The 18722-nt window shown below is 44.5% G+C and overlaps 1 protein-coding gene across 1 annotated transcript in view; it reads right to left on the reverse strand.

Annotated features, from left to right (window-relative positions):
* LOC141174072 (uncharacterized) overlaps nucleotides 1–18722 on the reverse strand; it is a 369120-nt gene that overhangs the window by 258074 nt on the left and 92324 nt on the right. The window contains exon 7 of the mRNA XM_073658713.1: nucleotides 16455–16549. Within this exon, the coding sequence (XP_073514814.1) occupies nucleotides 16455–16549 (95 nt within the window). The remainder of the gene's footprint in view (nucleotides 1–16454; nucleotides 16550–18722) is intronic.

The following is an 18722-nucleotide window of genomic DNA, read 5'->3' on the forward strand; positions in this document are numbered from 1 at the left end:
TTGCCCAAATCGATGGGAACTGTGCTCACAGTGAAACATGAAAAGCCGGCAATTCAGCAGCGGCGTACACCGGTACCCGACAATTTAGAACCGAAAGAATAGAGCTTCACACATAGATTAGATAGATAGAAACATGTCAGTCACATATATATGAAGTACAGTGACAGTGTTGATTACTGTACTTGTCATTTAGTGTAAAGGATTTATAAAAAAAAATATTAGTGTTTTCATGCACCGTCTCTTTAAAAAAGCCAGCCGGCAATTCAGCAGCGGTACCCGACAATTTACAATAGAAGGAATAGAGAATCACACATAGATTAGATAGATAGAAACATGTTAGTCACATATATAAGAAGTACAGTGACAGTGTTGATTACTGTACTTGCCATTTAGTGTAAAGGATTTATTTAAAAAAATAATAGTGTTTTCATGCACCGTCTCTTTAAAAAAGCCGGCCGGCAATTCAGCAGCGGTACCCGACAATTTAGAATGGAAGCAATAGAGCATCACACATAGATTAGATAGATAGAAACATGTCAGTCACATATATATGAAGTACAGTGACAGTGTTGATTACTGTACTTGTCATTTAGTGTTAAAATAAAGGATTTATTTAAAAAAAAATTGGCGTGGGATCCCCCATAATTTTAGTCTCTAGCGTAGGTTAAGCAGACGGATGGGGCAGATGTTTGAAGCATGGGAAGGGGTAATACCCACGGAGCTTCCCAGGCTACTAATATCAGCCCCCAGCTGAATGCCTAGCCTTTACTAGCTATTAAAATGGGGGACCCCCCAAAAAATTGACGTGGGGTCCCCCCTATTTTAATAGCTAGCAAAGGCTAGGCAGACAGCTGGGGGCTGATATTAATAGCCCAGGAAGGGTGCCATGAATATTGGCCCCCTCCCAGGCTAGAAACACCAGCCGTCAGCCGCCCCAGAAATGGCACATCCATAGGATGCGCCAATTCTGGCACTTAGCCTCGCTCTTCCCACTGCCCTGTAGCGGTGGCAGTGGGGTAATAGGGCTGGGGTTGATGTCAGCTTATAATGCCAGCTGACATCAAGCCCAGGTTAGTAATGAAGAGGCGTCTATAAGACACCCCCATTGCTAACCCCATAGTCAAAATTAAAAAAAAACACAAACACCCAGAATAAAGTCCTTTAATTGAAATAAAGACACAATTCTTTATTGTTCTAAATTAAACCATACTTACAATCACGCCCATTCCAGCTGAAGCCAACGATCCCCTGCAATAAAAGAAAAATAATAAAGCAACATAATCCTTACCTTCCCATGGTTCCCACGACAGCTTCAGCTCTGCTACATCGAGATGACAGGCTGGACCGCAGCAGAAAGCTGCCATCCAGCCTGTCATCCCGCAGACACTGAGAAGCGCAGGCTTGCTTGCGCTCCTCAGCGTCTCTCTGTGACGGCATCCAGATGAGCCGAGTTCATGTCCAATGAACTCGGCTCACCTCATGCACGTCACTGACAGCGTGGGAAAATTCTCACGCTGAAGCGCTGAGTGCAGGAGAATTCTCCCACGCTGTCAGTGACGTGCATAAGGTGAGCTCATGTCCAATGAACTCAGCTCACCTCCTGCACGTCACTGACAGCGTGGGAGAATTCTCCTGCACTGAGCGCTTCAGCGTGAGAATTCTCCCACGCTGAAGCGCTGAGTGCAGGAGAATTTTCCCACGCTGTCAGTGACGTGCATAAGGTGAGCTCATGTCCAATGAACTCAGCTCACCTCCTGCACGTCACTGACAGCGTGGGAGAATTCTCCTGCACTCAGCGCTTCAGTGTGAGAATTCTCCCATGCTGAAGCGCTGAGTGCAGGAGAATTTTCCCACGCTGTCAGTGACATGCATGAGGTGAGCCGAGTTCATTGGACATTAACTCGGCTCATCTGGATGCCCTCACAGAGAGACACTGTGGAGCGCAAGCAAGCCTGCGCTTCTCAGTGTCTGCGGGATGACAGGCTGGATGGCAGCGTTCTGCTGCGGTCCAGCCTGTCATCTCGATGTAGCAGAGCTGAAGCTGTCATGGGAACCATGGAAAGGTAAGGATGATGTTGCTTTATTATTTTTCTTTTATTTCAGGAGATCGTTGGCTTCAGCTGGAATGGGCGTGACGGTAAGTATGGTTTAATTTAGAACAATAAAGAATTGTGTGTTTATTTCAATTAAAGGACTTTTTTCTGGGTGTTGTGTTTTTTTAAATACTTTACTAGAAATTCATGGTGGTCATGTCTAATATTGGCGTGACCCCATGAATTTCGGGCTTAGGGCCAGCTGATAATGCCAAGCTGGCCCTAACCCCTTTATTACCCAGTGAGCCACCGCATCAGGGCCCTGGATGAGTTGGGTACAGCGCCAGAAGATGGCGCTTCTATGAACGCGCCATTTTCCGGGGTGGCTGCGGACTGCAATTTGCAGCGGGGGTGGCCCAGAAATCTTGGGCCTCCCTGCGCTGCGGATTCCAGCCCCCAGCTGCCTAGTTGTACCTGGCTGGACACAAAAACAGGGCGAAGCCCCACGTCAATTTTCTTTAAATTATTTCATGAAATAATTAAGAAAAAAAGGGCTTCCCTATATTGTTGTGTCCGGCCAGGTACAAATAGGCAGCTGGTGGTTGGGGGCAGCCCGTTCCTGCCTGCTGCACCTGACTGGACACAAATATAGTGCGAAGCCCCACGTCAATTTTTTTTTAATTATTTCATGAATTTCCTGAAATAATTTAAAAAAATTGAAGTGGGGCTTCACACTATATTTGTGTCCAGCCAGGTACAGCAGGCAGGAACGGGCTGCCCCCAACCACCAGCTGACTGTTTGTACCTGGCCGGACACAACAATATAGGGAAGGCCTTTTTTTCTTAATTATTTCATGAATTTCATGAAATAATTAAAAAAAATTGAAGTGGGGCTTCGCACTATATTTGTGTCCAGCCAGGTACAGCAGGCAGGAACGGGCTGCCCCCAACCACCAGCTGACTATTTGTACCTGGCCGGACACAACAATATAGGGAAGGCCTTTTTTCCTTAATTATTTCATGAATTTCATGAAATAATTAAAAAAAATTGAAGTGGGGCTTCGCACTATATTTGTGTCCAGCCAGGTACAGCAGGCAGGAACGGGCTGCCCCCAACCACCAGCTGACTATTTGTACCTGGCCGGACACAACAATATAGGGAAGGCCTTTTTTTCTTAATTATTTCATGAATTTCATGAAATAATTAAAAAAAAAATACGTGGGGCTTCGCCCTATTTTTGTGTCCAGCCAGGTACAACTAGGCAGCTGGGGGCTGGAATCTGCAGCGCAGGGAGGCCCAAGCTTTCTGGGCCCCCCCCGCTGCAAATTGCAGTCCGCAGCCACCCCGGAAAATGGCGCGTTCATAGAAGCGCCATCTTCTGGCGCTTTACCCAACTCATCCAGGGCCCTGGTGCGGTGGCTCACTGGGTAATAAAGGGGTTAGGGCCAGCTTGGTATTATCAGCTGGCCCCAAGCCCAAATTTCATGGGGTCACGCCATTATTAGACATGACCACCATGAATTTCTAGTAAAGTATTTAAAAAAAACACAACACCCAGAATAAAGTCTTTTAATTGAAATAAACACACAATTCTTTATTGTTCTAAATTAAACCATACTTACCATCACGCCCATTCCAGCTGAAGCCAACGATCTCCTGCAATAAAAGAAAAATAATAAACCAACCTCATCCTTACCTTTCCATGGTTCCCACGACAGCTTCAGCTCTGCTATATCGAGATGACAGACTGGACCGCAGCAGAAAGCTGCCATCCAGCCTGTCATCCCGCAGACACTGAGAAGAGCAGGCATGCTTGCGCTCCTCAGTGTCTCTCTGTGACGGCATCCAGATGAGCCGAGGTCATGTCCAATGAACTCGGCTCACCTCATGCACGTCACTGAAAGCGTGGGAAAATTCTCACGCTGAAGTGCTGAGTGCAGGAGAATTCTCCCACGCTGTCAGTGACGTGCATGAGGTGAGCTCATGTCCAATGAACTCAGCTCACCTCATGCACCTCACTGACAGCGTGGGAAAATTCTCCTGCACTCAGCGCTTCAGCGTGAGAATTCTCCCACGCTGTAAGTGACGTGCATGAGGTGAGCCGAGTTCATTGGACATGAACTCGGCTCATCTGGATGCCGTCACAGCGAGACACTGAGGAGCGCAAGCATGCCTGCGCTTCTCAGTGTCTGCGGGATGACAGGCTGGATGGCAGCGTTCTGCTGCGGTCCAGCCAGTCATCTCGATGTAGCAGAGCTGGAGCTGTCCTGGGAACCATGGAAAGGTAAGGATGATGTTGGTTTATTATTTTATTTTTATTACAGGAGATCGTTGGCTTCAGCTGGAATGGGCGTGACGGTAAGTATAGTTTAATTTAGAACAATAAAGAATTGTGTCTTTATTTCAATTAAAGGACTTTATTCTGGGTGTTTGTGTTTTTTTTAACTTTGACTATTGGGTTAGTAATGGGGGTGTCTTATAGACGCCTCTCCATTACTAACCTGGGCTTGATGTCAGCTGGCATTATAAGCTGACATCAACCCCAGCCCTATTACCCCACTGCCACCGCTACAGGGCAGTGGGAAGAGCGAGGCTAAGTGCCAGAATTGGCGCATCCTATGGATGCGCCATTTCTGGGGCGGCTGACGGCTGGTGTTTCTAGCCTGGGAGGGGGCCAATATTCATGGCACCCTTCCTGAGCTATTAATATCAGCCCCCAGCTGTCTGCCTAGCCTTTGCTAGCTATTAAAATAGAGGGGACCCCACGTCATTTTTTTGGGGGGGTCCCCCATTTTAATAGCAAGTAAAGGCTAAGTATTCAGCTGTGGGCTGATATTAGTAGCCTGGTAAGCTCCGTGGGTATTACCCCCTTCCGAGGCTTCAAACATCTGCCCCAGCCGTCTGCTTAACCTCCGCTAGAGCCTAAAATTATGGGGGATCCCCACGCCAATTTTTATTTTAATAAATCCTTTATTTTAACACTAAATGACAAGCACAGTAACCAACACTGTCACTGTACTTATTATAAATGTGACTGACATGTTTCTATCTATCTAATCTATGTGTGATGCTCTATCTTTCTGTTCTAAATTGTCGGGTACCGCTGATGAATTGCCGACCGGCTTTTTTAAAGAGACAGTACATGAAAACACTATTATTTTTTTAAATAAATCCTTTACACTAAATGACAAGTACAGTAAGCAACACTGTCACTGTACTTATTATATATGTGACTGACATGTTTCTATCTATCTTATCTATGTGTGAAGCTCTATTCTTTCTGTTCTAAATTGTCGGGTACCGCTGCTGAATTGCCGGCTGGCTTTTTTAAAGAGACGGTGCATGAAAACACTAATATTTTTTTTAATAAATCCTTTACACTAAATGACAAGTGCAGTAACCAACACTGTCACTGTGCTTCTTATATGTGTGACTGACATGTTTCTATCTATCTAATCTATGTGTGATGCTCTATTCCTTCTTGTCTAAATTGTCGGGTACCGATGGATGCCGCTGCTGAATTTGCCGGCCGGCTTTTTTAAAGAGAGTGTCTTCTGAGCAGTTTGTCAGCTTTTGGACACCTTTGCAGGTGTTTTCTATGTGTTTCTATGTGTTTTTGTTTGCCTGCCATTGGTTTTAACGGTGTTCGACGGTGTTCTAAGGTGTTCGACGAACAGTTCCTCGAACATCCCGGTGTTCGACGAACCGAACCGAACCCGAACACTACGGGGGTGGCTCAACAATAGTAGCCACCTTTTGCTTTGATGACTGCTTTGCAAACTCTTGGCATTCTCTTGATGAGTTTCAAGAGGTAGTCACCAGAAATGGTCTTCCAACAATCTTGAAGGAGTTCCCAGAGATGCTTAGCACTTGTTGGCCCTTTTTCCTTCACTCTGCGGTCCAGCTCACCCCAAACCATCTCGATTGGGTTCAGGTCTGGTGACTGTGGAGGCCAGGTCATCTGGCGTAACACCCCATCACTTTCCCTCTTGGTCAAATAGCCCTTACACAGCCAGGAGGTGTGTTTGGGGTCATTGTCCTGTTGAAAAATAAATGATGGTCCAACTAAACGCAAACCGGATGGAATAGCATGCCGCTGCAGGATGCTGTGGTTGCCATGCTGGTTCAGTATGCCTTCAATTTTGAATAAATCCCCAACAGTGTCACCAGCAAAGCACCCCCAAACCATCACACCTCCTCCTCCATGCTTCACGGTGGGAACCAGGCATGTAGAGTCCATCCATTCACTTTTTCTGCGTTGCACAAAGACACCGTGATTGGAACCAAAGATCTCAAATTTGGACTCATCAGACCAAAGCACAGATTTCCACTGGTTGAATGTCCATTCCTTGTGTTCTTTAGCCCAAACAAGTCTCTTCTGCTTGTTGCCTGTCCTTAGCAGTGGTTTCCTAACAGCTATTTTACCATGAAGGCCTGCTGCACAAAGTCTCCTCTTAACAGTTGTTGTAGAGATGTGTCTGCTGCTAAAACTCTGTGTGGCATTGACCTGGTCTCTAATCTGAGCTGCTGCTAACCTGTGATTTCTGAGGCTGGTGACTCAGATAAACTTATCCTCAGAAGCAGAGGTGACTCTTGGTCTTCCTATCCTGGGGCGGTCTTCATGTGAGCCAGTTTCTTTGTAGCGCTTGATGTTTTTTGCAACTGCACTTGGGGACACTTTCAAAGTTTGCCCAATTTTTCGGACTGACTGTCATTCATTTCTTAAAGTAACGATGGCCACTCGTTTTTCTTTACTTAGCTGCTTTTTTCTTGCCATAATACAAATTCTAACAGTCTATTCAGTAGGACAATCAGCTGTGTATCCACCTGACTTCTGCACAACACAACTGATAGTCCCAACCCCATTTATAAGGCAAGAAATCCCACTTATTAAACCTTACAGGGCACACCTGTGAAGTGAAAACCATTTCCGGTGACTACCTCTTGAAGCTCATCAAGAGAATGCCAAGAGTGTGCAAAGCAGTCATCAAAGCAAAAGGTGGCTACTTTGAAGAACCAAGAATATAAGACATATTTTCAGTTGTTTCACACTTTTTTGTTAAGTATATAATTCCACTTGTGTTAATTCATAGTTTTGATGCCTTCAGTGAGAATGTACATTTTTCAAAGTCATGAAAATACAGAAAAATCTTTAAATGAGAAGGTGTGTCCAAACTTTTGGTCTGTACTGTATATTCAGTGGTGATAGCAGGAGTTAGGCAAGCAGGCAGGGTTTGTGGCAGTGTATACAGCACAAGAGGGTCCATTGCACATTCTGTCTGCTGCTGCTGTTACAGATATTTGTAGACATAGCCCCAGATACCAGGGGCCAGGGCTAATTTTTTTTATCTTAATCCTTATTATTTGCTTAAAAAGCAATCCAGAGTACACCATTTTTCTGGTCCATTTGCTTTTTAGTACTGTAGAATACAGCCAGATCTTTTCCATATTACAGCGATAAGAATTCAGAAATTTTTAGTGAACGTGGAAAATATTGGCCTCCATTTACAGTTTGTAGCAGTGTGTCAGTGAAGATATTCACACATGGTCACTGTGAAGAATAGTAAACTACAGGCCCGCTATTTAAAACTTTGGTTGTCCGTCAGATGTATCACATTTAACTTCGGTCCAAATTCAGCCATTTTTGTCCTCCATTTACAGTTCGTAGCAATGTGTCAGTGAAGCTATTCACAAGTGGTCACTGTGAAGAATAGTAAACTACAGGGCGGCTTTTTAAAACCTTGGGAGTCCATCAGACGTATCACTTATAACTGCGATACAAATCCAGCTATTTCTGTCCTCTATTTACAGTTTGTAGCAGTGTGTCAGTGAAGCTATTCACACGTGGTCGCTGTGAAGAATAGTAAACTACAGGGCCGCTATTTAAAACTGTGGGCGTCCATCAGCCGTATCACATATAACTGTGGTTTAAATCCAGTCATTTGTAGTGAACGTGGAAAATATTGTCCTCCATTTAGAGTTTTGCATCAGTGTGTCAGTGAAGCTATTCATACTCGGTCGCTGTGAAGAATAGTAAACTACAAGCCCACTATCTAAAACCATGGTTGGCTGTCAGACGCATCACATATAACTGTGGTCCAAATTCAGACATTTCTGTCCTCCATTTACAGTTTGTAGCAGTGTGTCAGTAAAGCTATTCACACGCGGTTGCTTTGAAGAATAGTAACCTACAGGACCTCCATTTAAAACTGTGGGCGTCCGTCAGTCGTATCACATATAACTGTGGTTCAAATCCAGTCATTTGTAGTGAACGTGGAAATTATTGTCCTCCATTTAGAGTTTTGCATCAGTGTGTCAGTGAAGCTATTCACACATGGTCGCTGTGTAGAATAGTAAACTACAGGGCCGCTATTTAAAACCTTGGGTGTCCGTCAGACGTATCACATATAACTGCGGTACAAATTCAGCCATTTCTGTCCTCCATTAACAGTTTGTAGCAGTGTGTTAGTGAAGCTATTCACATGTGGTCTCTGTGAAGAATAGTAAACTACATGCCCACTATTTAAAACCGTGGTTGTCCATCAGACGTGTCACATATAACTACAGTCCAAATCCAGCCATTTGTAGTGAATGTGGAAATTAGTATCCTCCATTTAAAATAGGCAAGGCTCGTGGCAGGGGATGGGGAAGTGAACGTGATGGTGATGGTGAAAGATGAAATTGTGCCACAACAAACACCCACATCTTGTCGCCCGACCTTCCTGTCCCAATTACTAGGGGACCGCAGAACACCACTATTGAACCCAGAGCGTGTGAAAAGGTTATTGGTTGGATAGCAGGTAATGCTTCCAGTCACTTTGCCACCACCAACACCACCCTGTGTTTCACACGGTCAAGTCTCTGTAGTCTTGTAGTCTGTAGTCATATTCCTCAATCTGATCCTCCTTCCTCCCACCATGCTGAGTGCCCGGATACAACTGATTCCACACTTGGAAACTTTGAAGAGTTGTTCACTTTTCCATTTATAGATTCGGGCCTTTTGCCCGGCCAACTTCAAGCGGAGAAAGAGGAGAACACGTGTAGCGATGCCCAAAATATTTGAGCAACCATGTTCACATGAAGGTGACGGTGGGAAAGGGCAATTACTGTCGCAAAAGGTGGATGATGATGAGACACAATTGCCAGAAAGTCAGTAGAAGGACCAGGGTGCAGAAATGGAAGACGAGGTGGTGGACGATGAAGACACTGACCCAACCTGGCCAGGTGACATGCAGAGCGAGGACAGCAGCACACAGGGGGAGGGAGGTGTAGCACAACAACAGGCAAGAACAAGCAGTATGGTGGCCACAGACACAAGGTGGGCAACCGTTCCCCTGAGCACCAACAAGACGGAAGTTGCCAGTACAACTGTTAGGTTTTCCCGAGTCTGGTTGTTTTTTAAAGACTCTGCATATAACCTCAAAAAGGCCATTTTCACCACCTGCCAGACCAGCATCAGCAGGGTTAGCAAAACTAGCAGCCTGACCGCCACCAGCATGATCAGGCACATGGCAGCAAAGCACACGACTAAGTGAGCCGAACCCCAGGGGCCAGAAACAGTGGCTGCGGTGGACACCACTGCTTGTTCCGCTGTTGTGCATGCATGCCAATCCCCTGTCCAGGGCGCATGCAAAGATGCCTCCCACCCTGCACCTGTCATTGCACACTCTCATCTAGCACCATTAGCAACCACGTCTTTGTCCCAGAACAGCGTTCAGTTGTCCCTACCCCAGTCCTTGGAACACAAGTGCAAAAATGCAGACAACGCTCTACAGGCCACACTACTAACCTCACACATATCGTGAATGCTTGCGCTCAAATGTTGCCTTTTAGGCTCGTGGAGATGGAAGCTTTCTGCTACCTGATGGTGGTGGCTCTCCCTCGGTACTCGGTCCTCAGCCATCAGTATTTCTCCCGGTGTGCCGTCCCCGCATTACACAAGCACGTGTCCCAGAACATTAGCCGTGTCCTCAACAACGCAGCTACTGGGAAGGTCCACCTAACCACGAACACGTGGACAAGTGCTTGTGAGCAGAGATGGCATATCTCGCTGATGGCACACTAGGTTAATATGGTGGAAGCCGGGACCCAGATGGACCTTGGGCTGAAACACTTCCTCCCGACACCAAGGATTGCGGGCCCTGGGTCAATCAGGATTGCCCCCACATTGTACAACTCCTGCACTTCCTCCTCCTCTTCAGCCTCCATGTCTCAAATTACCACATCAGACCCAAGCTGGAAGCATTGCAGCACTTGGCCAACAGGCTGTGCTGAAGCTAATATGCTTAGATGACAAACCGCACAATGCTGAAGAGTTGTGGACAGCTCTGAAAGTGCAGGCAGATCTGTGGCTGATACCGCTGAACCTACAGCCAGGCATGGTCGTGTGTGACAATGGCCAGAACCAGTTGGTGACTCTGAAGCAAGACGAGCTCACACAGGTACCATGCCTGGCCCATCTGCTTAACCTCATGGTTCAGCGGTTCCTCAAAACCTACCCAGATCTGCTGTATCTACTTGTCAAAGTAGGCCTTGTGTGTGCCCATTTCAGAAAGTCAGCTACAGCTTCTGCCTCCCTTTCCGTGCTTCAATAGTGTTTGCAGCTTATGGCTCACCGACCGGTGTGCGATGTCCCCATGTGTTGGAACTCAAAGTTGCAGATGTTGGGAAGGATTTGTGAGCAGCAGAGGGCAGTTATTGACTACAAGCATCAACACAGCCGTCGGTATTCAGGTCAGCCGGTACACTTAAGACCACTGGAGTGGGCATGGATGTCAGACATCTGTGCCATCCTCCAAAACTTTGAGGACTCCACCAAGATGGTGAGCGGCGATGGCGCCATAATTAGCGTCACCATCCCGCTTCTCTATCTTCTGAAACACTCGCTGCTCACAATTAAAGAGGAGGCATTGCAGGCAGAACACGATGAGATGGAGCAAGGAACCATACAGGGTGATTCCATATAGTCCAGCCTCATCTCATTCCAACGTGGATTGGGTGACAATGAGGAAGAGGAGGAGGAGGAAGAACAGGAGCTATTTTCCTGTGCTATAGACGGTACTACCTGCACAACTGTCATACCATCTGTTCAATGTGGATGGCCTGATGAGAGGGAGGAGGAGGAGGATGAGGTGGAGAGCATGGTCAGTCGTCCTCTTGGTGAGGACATGGAAGTTTTGCCTGTTAGCAGTCTGGCACACATGGCTGAGTTTATGTTACGCTGCCTTTCCCGTGACCCTCGCGTTGTCCAAATTTTGGGTGAAAGTCATTACTGGTTGGTGACACTTCTAGACCCATGCTACAAGGACAACTTTCTATCTTTTATTCGCGTGGCGGACACGTCTAATAAAATTGGGCAGTACCAGAAGGCCCTTGTTGCGGAATTATAAAAAAAATTCCCATCTGAAAACGCTGGCGGCAGAGGTCACAGTTCATTGGACAACCAAGGAGTACAGGAGAAAGAGACACAAATCCAGTCCAGCAGAGACACTGTCAATGTTCTGGGACAGTTTTCTCAGACCCTCCCATCGCACAGGCCCTGATGTGTGGGGTACTTTCACAAGGAGGGAACAGTTTGGGAAGATGCTGAAGGAGTACCTTGCCGACCGTACCAACGTCCTCCGTGATTCCTCTGTGCCTTATAATTATTGGGTATCAAAGCTGGATACGTGGAATGAACTGTCTCTCTATGCCTTGAAGGTCCTGGCCTGCCCTTCCGCTAGCGTTTTGTCAGAAAGAGTTTTTAGTACCACTGGTAGAATTATAATTGGTAGGCGCATCCGCCTGTCAACTGAAGATGCTGACAGGCTGACTCTTGTAAAAATGAACAAGGGCTGGATTGGGCCAGACTTCTCAACACCACCAAATGATAGCAGCATAACAAACTCAAATCTAGTGTCTTTTTTTGGGAGGTCTATTCTCATGCACCTCTTCACACCCACACATGGGTATACGCTTCCTGATTTTGTCTATTCGCTCTTGTACTCCTCTTTCTCCTCATCCTCATCCTCCACCGCCATGTTGCCACCATCATATGTACCATATCACCATATCTGTGTCTCTTGTAAGGGGAATTGGAGTGCCTCCAAATTTTTGGCAGCCCTTTCATTCACTGCATAGGCAATAACAGTGTGGGAGACCCACTTCCTAATAATGGGAACATTTTATTCATGAGGCCCTCCTGTACATCTCTTCCAAGGGGCATTGGAGTGCGTCCAAAATTTTTGGCAGCCGTTGCAGTCACTGCATAGACATTAACACTATAGGAGTCCCACTCCTTTCTAATGGGAACAAGTCATTACTGAGGCCCACCTCTATGTGTCTTTAAATTGGCATTGGGGTTTTTCACAAATTTAGGCAGCCGTTGTAGTCACTGCATACCCTATAACTATAGCAGAACCGCTCCTTTCTAATCGGAGCATGTCGTTACTGAGGCCCACCACTATGTGTCTTTAAATTCGCATTGGGGCTTTTCCCAAATTTAGGCAGTCATTGGACTCACTGCATACCCTATAACTATATAGCAGAATCACTACTTTCTAATGGGAACATATCGTTACTAAGGCCCATCTCTATGTGTGTTCAAATTGGTATTGGGGTATTTCACAAATTTAGGCAGCTCTTGCAGTCACAGCATGGGCATTTCCACTATAGGAGACCCACTGCATTCACCGCATACGCAATAACAGTATAGGAGACCCACTAGTTAATAATGGGAAAAACAAAGCATAGCCAGCTGATGGCTCTCTATCAATAGCGAGGGCCGACTGCTGGCCCTTTAAGAATAGTAAGGGCCGCCTGATGGCCCTACAAAAATTGGCTTTGTGACTTTCAGAGTCCCGCCTTCATAAATGAAACAGGATGTGTCGGATCATATCTCACACACAACATGGCCAGATAAGGTAGCAAAATATTAAAATGACATTTACCGATGAATGTTTTTTCACCGTTGAAAGCAATCCAAAAGTGCAAAAACACTATGTATGAACATAGCCCAATGTGTGGAGGAAAATTATTGTTTTTGCATGTTTATTTTGCTTTATTTACAAGTCATTACCCTGGAAAGAATGCTGCTTAACATTTTTACTAGGAAAATAAGTCTGTAAACATTGTTGACAGCAGTGACCTGGGAGTCAGAAATGCTTCCAGGGGTCTTCCCCATGCTGTTTCCATGTCATTTGAGCACTGTTCCCATCGATTCTGGCAATTTTTAGGCCCTCTGCAGATCGCCAGGGGGCCGCCAGAAAAATGCTTGACTTTCCCATAGACTTACATTGGGCTCATTGCTCAGATTGACCACTTGAGACTTCCAATTTGCTCGACTCGAGCAACGAATACCCGCGCATTTTAGTGCTCGCTCATCACTAGTGATAACGAAGGAGCAGATTGTTAACGGCATGCTTGTTTTTTATACAGTAAAGCACTTTTTTTTTACAGATAGGGTATAGTTATTCATTGTTCACACTTAGTGTCGTATATTTCATTGTTTCTATTTATTTATTTTTTTTATGCATATGAAAAAATTTATAAAAACTGTCATTCTAAACTTCTTTAAAGTGGCATAAAATGCTTGAAGAATTTCCATACAATATTTGTTTCCCTTAGGCCACGTGTACACATTGAGTATTTGGTCAGTATTTTACATCAGTATCTGTAAGCCAAAACCAAGAATGGGTGATAAATACAGAAGTGGTGACGTGTTTCTATTGTACTTTCCCTCTGATTGTTCCACTCCTGATTTTGGCTTACAAATACTGAGGTAAAATATTGACCAATTACTCAACGTTTGCATGAGGCCTTACAATTAGGTTTCATTTGCACAATGAGTTTTTGATGTTGCAGATTTTCTCTAACATTTCTGCACCTATTATGTGAATTAAGTTACTTGCATTTTTAGTGCATTTTTTGTCATTTACATTAAATAAAACTGCTTTGTTTTTTGATACTTCTTTAGATTTTCTTTAGCACAACTTTATTAATACAGTCAAATGTGGATTACGTGCATTTTTAATGCAAATCCACACAGAAACAAACTAAAAACACATACAGTGCATTGTGAAAGTATTTGGCCCCCTTGAACTTTTCTACCTTTTGCCACATTTCTGGCTTCAAACATAAAGATATAAAATTCTAATTTTTTTTTCGGAAGAATCAACATCAAGTGGGACACAATCGTGAAGTGGAACGAAATTTATTGGATATTTTAAACTTTTTTAACAAATTAAAAACTGAAAAGTGGGGCATGCAATATTATTCGGCCCCCTTGAGTTAATACTTTATAGTGTCACCTTTTGCTGCGATTACAGCTGCAAGTCGCTTGGGGTATGTCTCTATCAGTTTGAAAGGCTGAAATTCTTGCCCATTCTTCCTTGCAAAACAGCTCGAGCTCACTGAGGTTGGATGGAGGGCGTTTGTGAACAGCAGTTTTCAGCTCTTTCCACAGATTCTCGATTGGATTCAGATCTAGACTTTGACTTGGCATTCTAACACCTGGATACGTTTATTTTTGAACCATTCCATTGTAGATTTTGCTTTATGTTTGGGATCATTGTCTTGTTGGAAGATAAATATCCGTCCCAGTCTCAGGTCTTTTGCAGACTCCAACAGGTTTTCTGCCAGAATGGTCCTGTATTTGGCTCCGTCCATCTTCCCATCAATTTTAACCATCTTCCCTGTCCCTGCTGAAGAAAAGCAGGCCCAAACCATGATGCTGCCACCACTATGTTTGACAGTGGGGATGGTGTTTTGAGGGTGATGAGCTGTGTTGCTTTTACGCCAAACATATCATTTTGCATTGTGGCCAAAAAGTTCGATTTTGGTTTCATCTGACCAGAGCACCTTATTCCACATGTTTGTTGTGTCTCCCAGGTGGCTTGTGGCAAACTTGAAAAGAGGCTTTTTATAGATATCTTTGAGAAATGGCTTTCTTCTTGCCACTCTTCCATAAAGGCCAGAATTGTGCAGTATACGACTGATTGTTGCCCTAAGGACAGACTCTCTCACCTCAGCTGTAGATCTCTGGAGTTCATGCAGAGTGATCATGGGCCTTTTGGCTGCATCACTGATCAGTCTTCTCCTTGTTCGAGATGTAAGTTTAGAGGGGCTGGCCGGGTCTTGGTAGATTTGCAGTGGTCTGATACTCCTTCCATTTCAATATGATCATTTGCACAGTGCTCCTTGAGATGTTTAAAGCTTGGGAAATCTTTTTGTATCCAAATCCGGCTTTAAACTTCACCACAACAATATCTCGGACCTGCCTGGTGTGTTCCTTGGTCTTCATGATGCACTCTGCTCTCTATCACAGAGCAGGTGCATTTATACGGAGACTTGATTACACACAGGTGGATTCTATTTATCATTACCATTCATTTAGGACAACATTGGATCATTCAGAGATCCTCACTGAACTTCTGGAGTGAGTTTGCTGCACTGAAAGTAAAGGGGCCGAATAATATTGCACGCACCACTTTTCAGTTTTTAATTTGTTAAAAAAGTTTAAAATATCCAATAAATTTCGTTCCACTTCACGATTGTGTCCCACTTGTTGTTGATTCTTCCCCCAAAAAATAGAATTTTATATCTTTATGTTTGAAGCCAGAAATGTGGCAAAAGGTAGAAAAGTTCAAGGGGGCCAAATACTTTCACAATGCACTGTATATGGTTTTTACCTGCAGAATTTACAAATCTAATGCAAGTCTATGTTGGAAATCTGCACATAAAACTCAGCGTACTCGCAAGAGAAATTAACTTGTTGCGGATTTCAAACATGCACCGCAGATCATTTTACTCGTATAAGAAAAAAAGCACAAAGGGCGTGATTTTCTTTTAATCCCACGCACTTTGCTGGAACTGTAAGTCGCTGTGCTTTTTCCATTTTTTTGCGAAAATATGCAGCATGCAAAACTCACCAAAAACTCATTGTGGAAACTTAACCTTAGAGTATGTGAACACTGAGCCTTTTTGCTTAATTGGAGTGTAAACATGCCATTAATAGCTTTTTAGAGTGTCTCAAAGTAATGGATGTTTTTTAGCTTAAAGTACTGTATTTTTTTCTAAGATAATACAGGAAAACTGTAAAATAGAATTTATTTTTATATCCATTAGCATTTAACATTAATTTCATTTTAAAACATGACCTAGTTAGTGGAATTGCAGGGGGTTCATGCTTCAGACATATCAGAAGGGTGTAATTTTATTTTCATTTTAATTTATTTATAACTTTAATATTTTAATATAACCACAGTATTGATTTTCCTCAATAAGATGAAAACAACACATTTTCACTTTCGATGTATACAAGCAGAGGTCTTGAAAAATGTAAGAAATTGATAACTAAATGATAGTATTAGAAAACTGCAGAAACCATATCACAAAGAATAAACTAAAATACCACTTTATCATTTTATACCCATCATACTCACACAATGCATGTCCAGAGTGTGACAACTTTTGGCACACTCCATTCCTATGTCTCCTTGAGAAGTACAGTTTACAAAAGTCATTGGAAAATTGCATTCTAAAGATTGGGGGGAAAATAATAAGAAGCTTTAGTACAAAGGCATAAACAAAATATTATAAATAGATTACAGAATGTTATAGTACAGAAGAAAAAAAATCATTGGTGGTTTTATGTTTTAATACATTAAAGGCAGATTGCTTATTCAAGATGGTAAGGTAACATCATGTCTTCAAGTTTAATAATTACTCTCCTTCAAATACTGAAGATGTGAGAGTCTGTCTAATATTTCTTTTGTATTTCGTTTATGTTATTTTTAGTGATGAGCGAGCACTAAAATGCTCGGGTACTCGTTGCTCGGGTCGAGAAAATTGGAATACTTGGGCTCTCGACCCGAGCAACGAGCCCAATGTAAGTCTATGGGAAACGCGAGCATTTTTCAAACGGCTGCCCCCCGGCGGTCTGCAGAGGGCCTAAAAATTGCCCAAATCGATGGGAACAGTGCTAAAATGACATGGGCACAGCATGGGGAAGACCACTGGAAGCATTTATGACTCCCAGGTCACTTCTCTCAACAATATTGTCAGAGGTATTACGCCACTTTTACGGACTCACAGTAAAACATACCAAAACTAAACCAAAATGGATTTTCCTGGGAAATATGTTAAGGAACATACTTTCCATGACAGGTACAATGTATATAAATCAAACTAAATAACCAAAAACAAAAATTCTCCTCCACACCTTGGGCTATGTTCACACATAGCGTTTTTGATGCGTTTTTGCACTTTTGCATTGCTTTCAACCAAGACAAATGCATTCACCAGGAAATTTCATTTTAACATTTTGCAACCTTATCTGGCCATGTGGTGTGTGACACTTTATCAGACACATGCATACAGTGCTGAAAAGTCATGGGAACAGCATGAGGAAGGCCTCTGGAAGCATCTCTGACTCCCAGGTCACTGCCTAAAAGTGTGCCCATCATAAGTGATCCTTGGCGCATGCGAAGATGCCTCCCGCCATGAACCTGTCATTGCAGACTTGCAACAATCACCGTCCACGTCCTTGTCCCATTGCAGCGTTCAGTTGTCCCTACCCCATTCCTTGGAATGCAAGCGCAAGTATGCAGGCAGCCAGCCACCCACCCACAGGCTGCAATACTATACTGCCAAATTTTTGACAGCTGCTTGCACTTGAAATGTGGCCTTTTAGGCTCGTGGAGGCGGAAGCTTTTCACAACCTCATGCCGGCGGCGGCAAGTCCATACTCTGTCCCCAGCCGCCACTATATTTCCCGGTATCGTCTCCGCCTTCCACAAGCACGGGTCCCACAATATTACCCGTACTCTCCCCAGTGCACTTACTGGAAAGGACCGCCTAACCACAAACACGTGGACAGTTTAATGTGGCCAGGGACGGTACAGAGCCAGTCCACAACTTTTTTTGCTGACAGTTGTATTTAGCTCGGTGAAAGGACTGGCATAGAGGGAAACCCTATCTACCCTGCATGTCATTTCTCACAGGAAGTCCTCTAATGCAGCTTGTTGCAGAAGCAATGGCAGCCCATCCAACATCAACTCACCCTTGTTGGTGGTGCTTTGACACACACACATCTTTCTTTGCTCATTTAATTTCTTAAATACAGAGTTGGACAATGGCCTGATCTGTAATGCAGTTTGAGAAATAACATGCATAAGCATGGCTGATCCACATTAAAAAAGCAGCCATAGAGTGTCCGGGAATCATTCCTCACTCTTGTCTTAGCCAGGGCTGGTTTTCGGCAGGGTTGGAGGGGCCCACCAGAGAACCGAAGACTCCTCCGGCAGGCCCTGGCTTCTCTTTCAGGAGAGTTCATAGTGCCGAGGTGAGGCCATGATGATGATAGAGGTCACCATCTGCTTAGTTTTCTGTTACTTGGAATGCAAGTGCAAGTATGCAGCCAGCCACCCACCCACAGGCGGCAACACTAAACTGCCAGATTTCTGGGCAGATTTTTGCACTTGAAATATGGCCTTTTAAGCTCGTGGAGGCAGAAGCTTTTCACAACCTCATGCTGGCGGCGGCCGGGTGTCCATACTCGGTCACCAGCCGCCACTATATTTCCCTGTATCGCCACCGCCTTCCACAAGCATGGGTCCCACAACATTACCCGTGCCCTCCCCAGTGCACTTACTGGGAAGGACCACCTAACCACAAACACGTGGATAGGTGAATGTGGCCAGGGACGGTAC

This window comes from Phyllobates terribilis, unplaced genomic scaffold (assembly GCF_046119375.1).
Source record: "Phyllobates terribilis strain yellow unplaced genomic scaffold, ASM4611937v1 Scaffold_13__5_contigs__length_258822181, whole genome shotgun sequence".
In the NCBI taxonomy this organism is placed as follows: Eukaryota; Metazoa; Chordata; class Amphibia; order Anura; family Dendrobatidae; genus Phyllobates; species Phyllobates terribilis.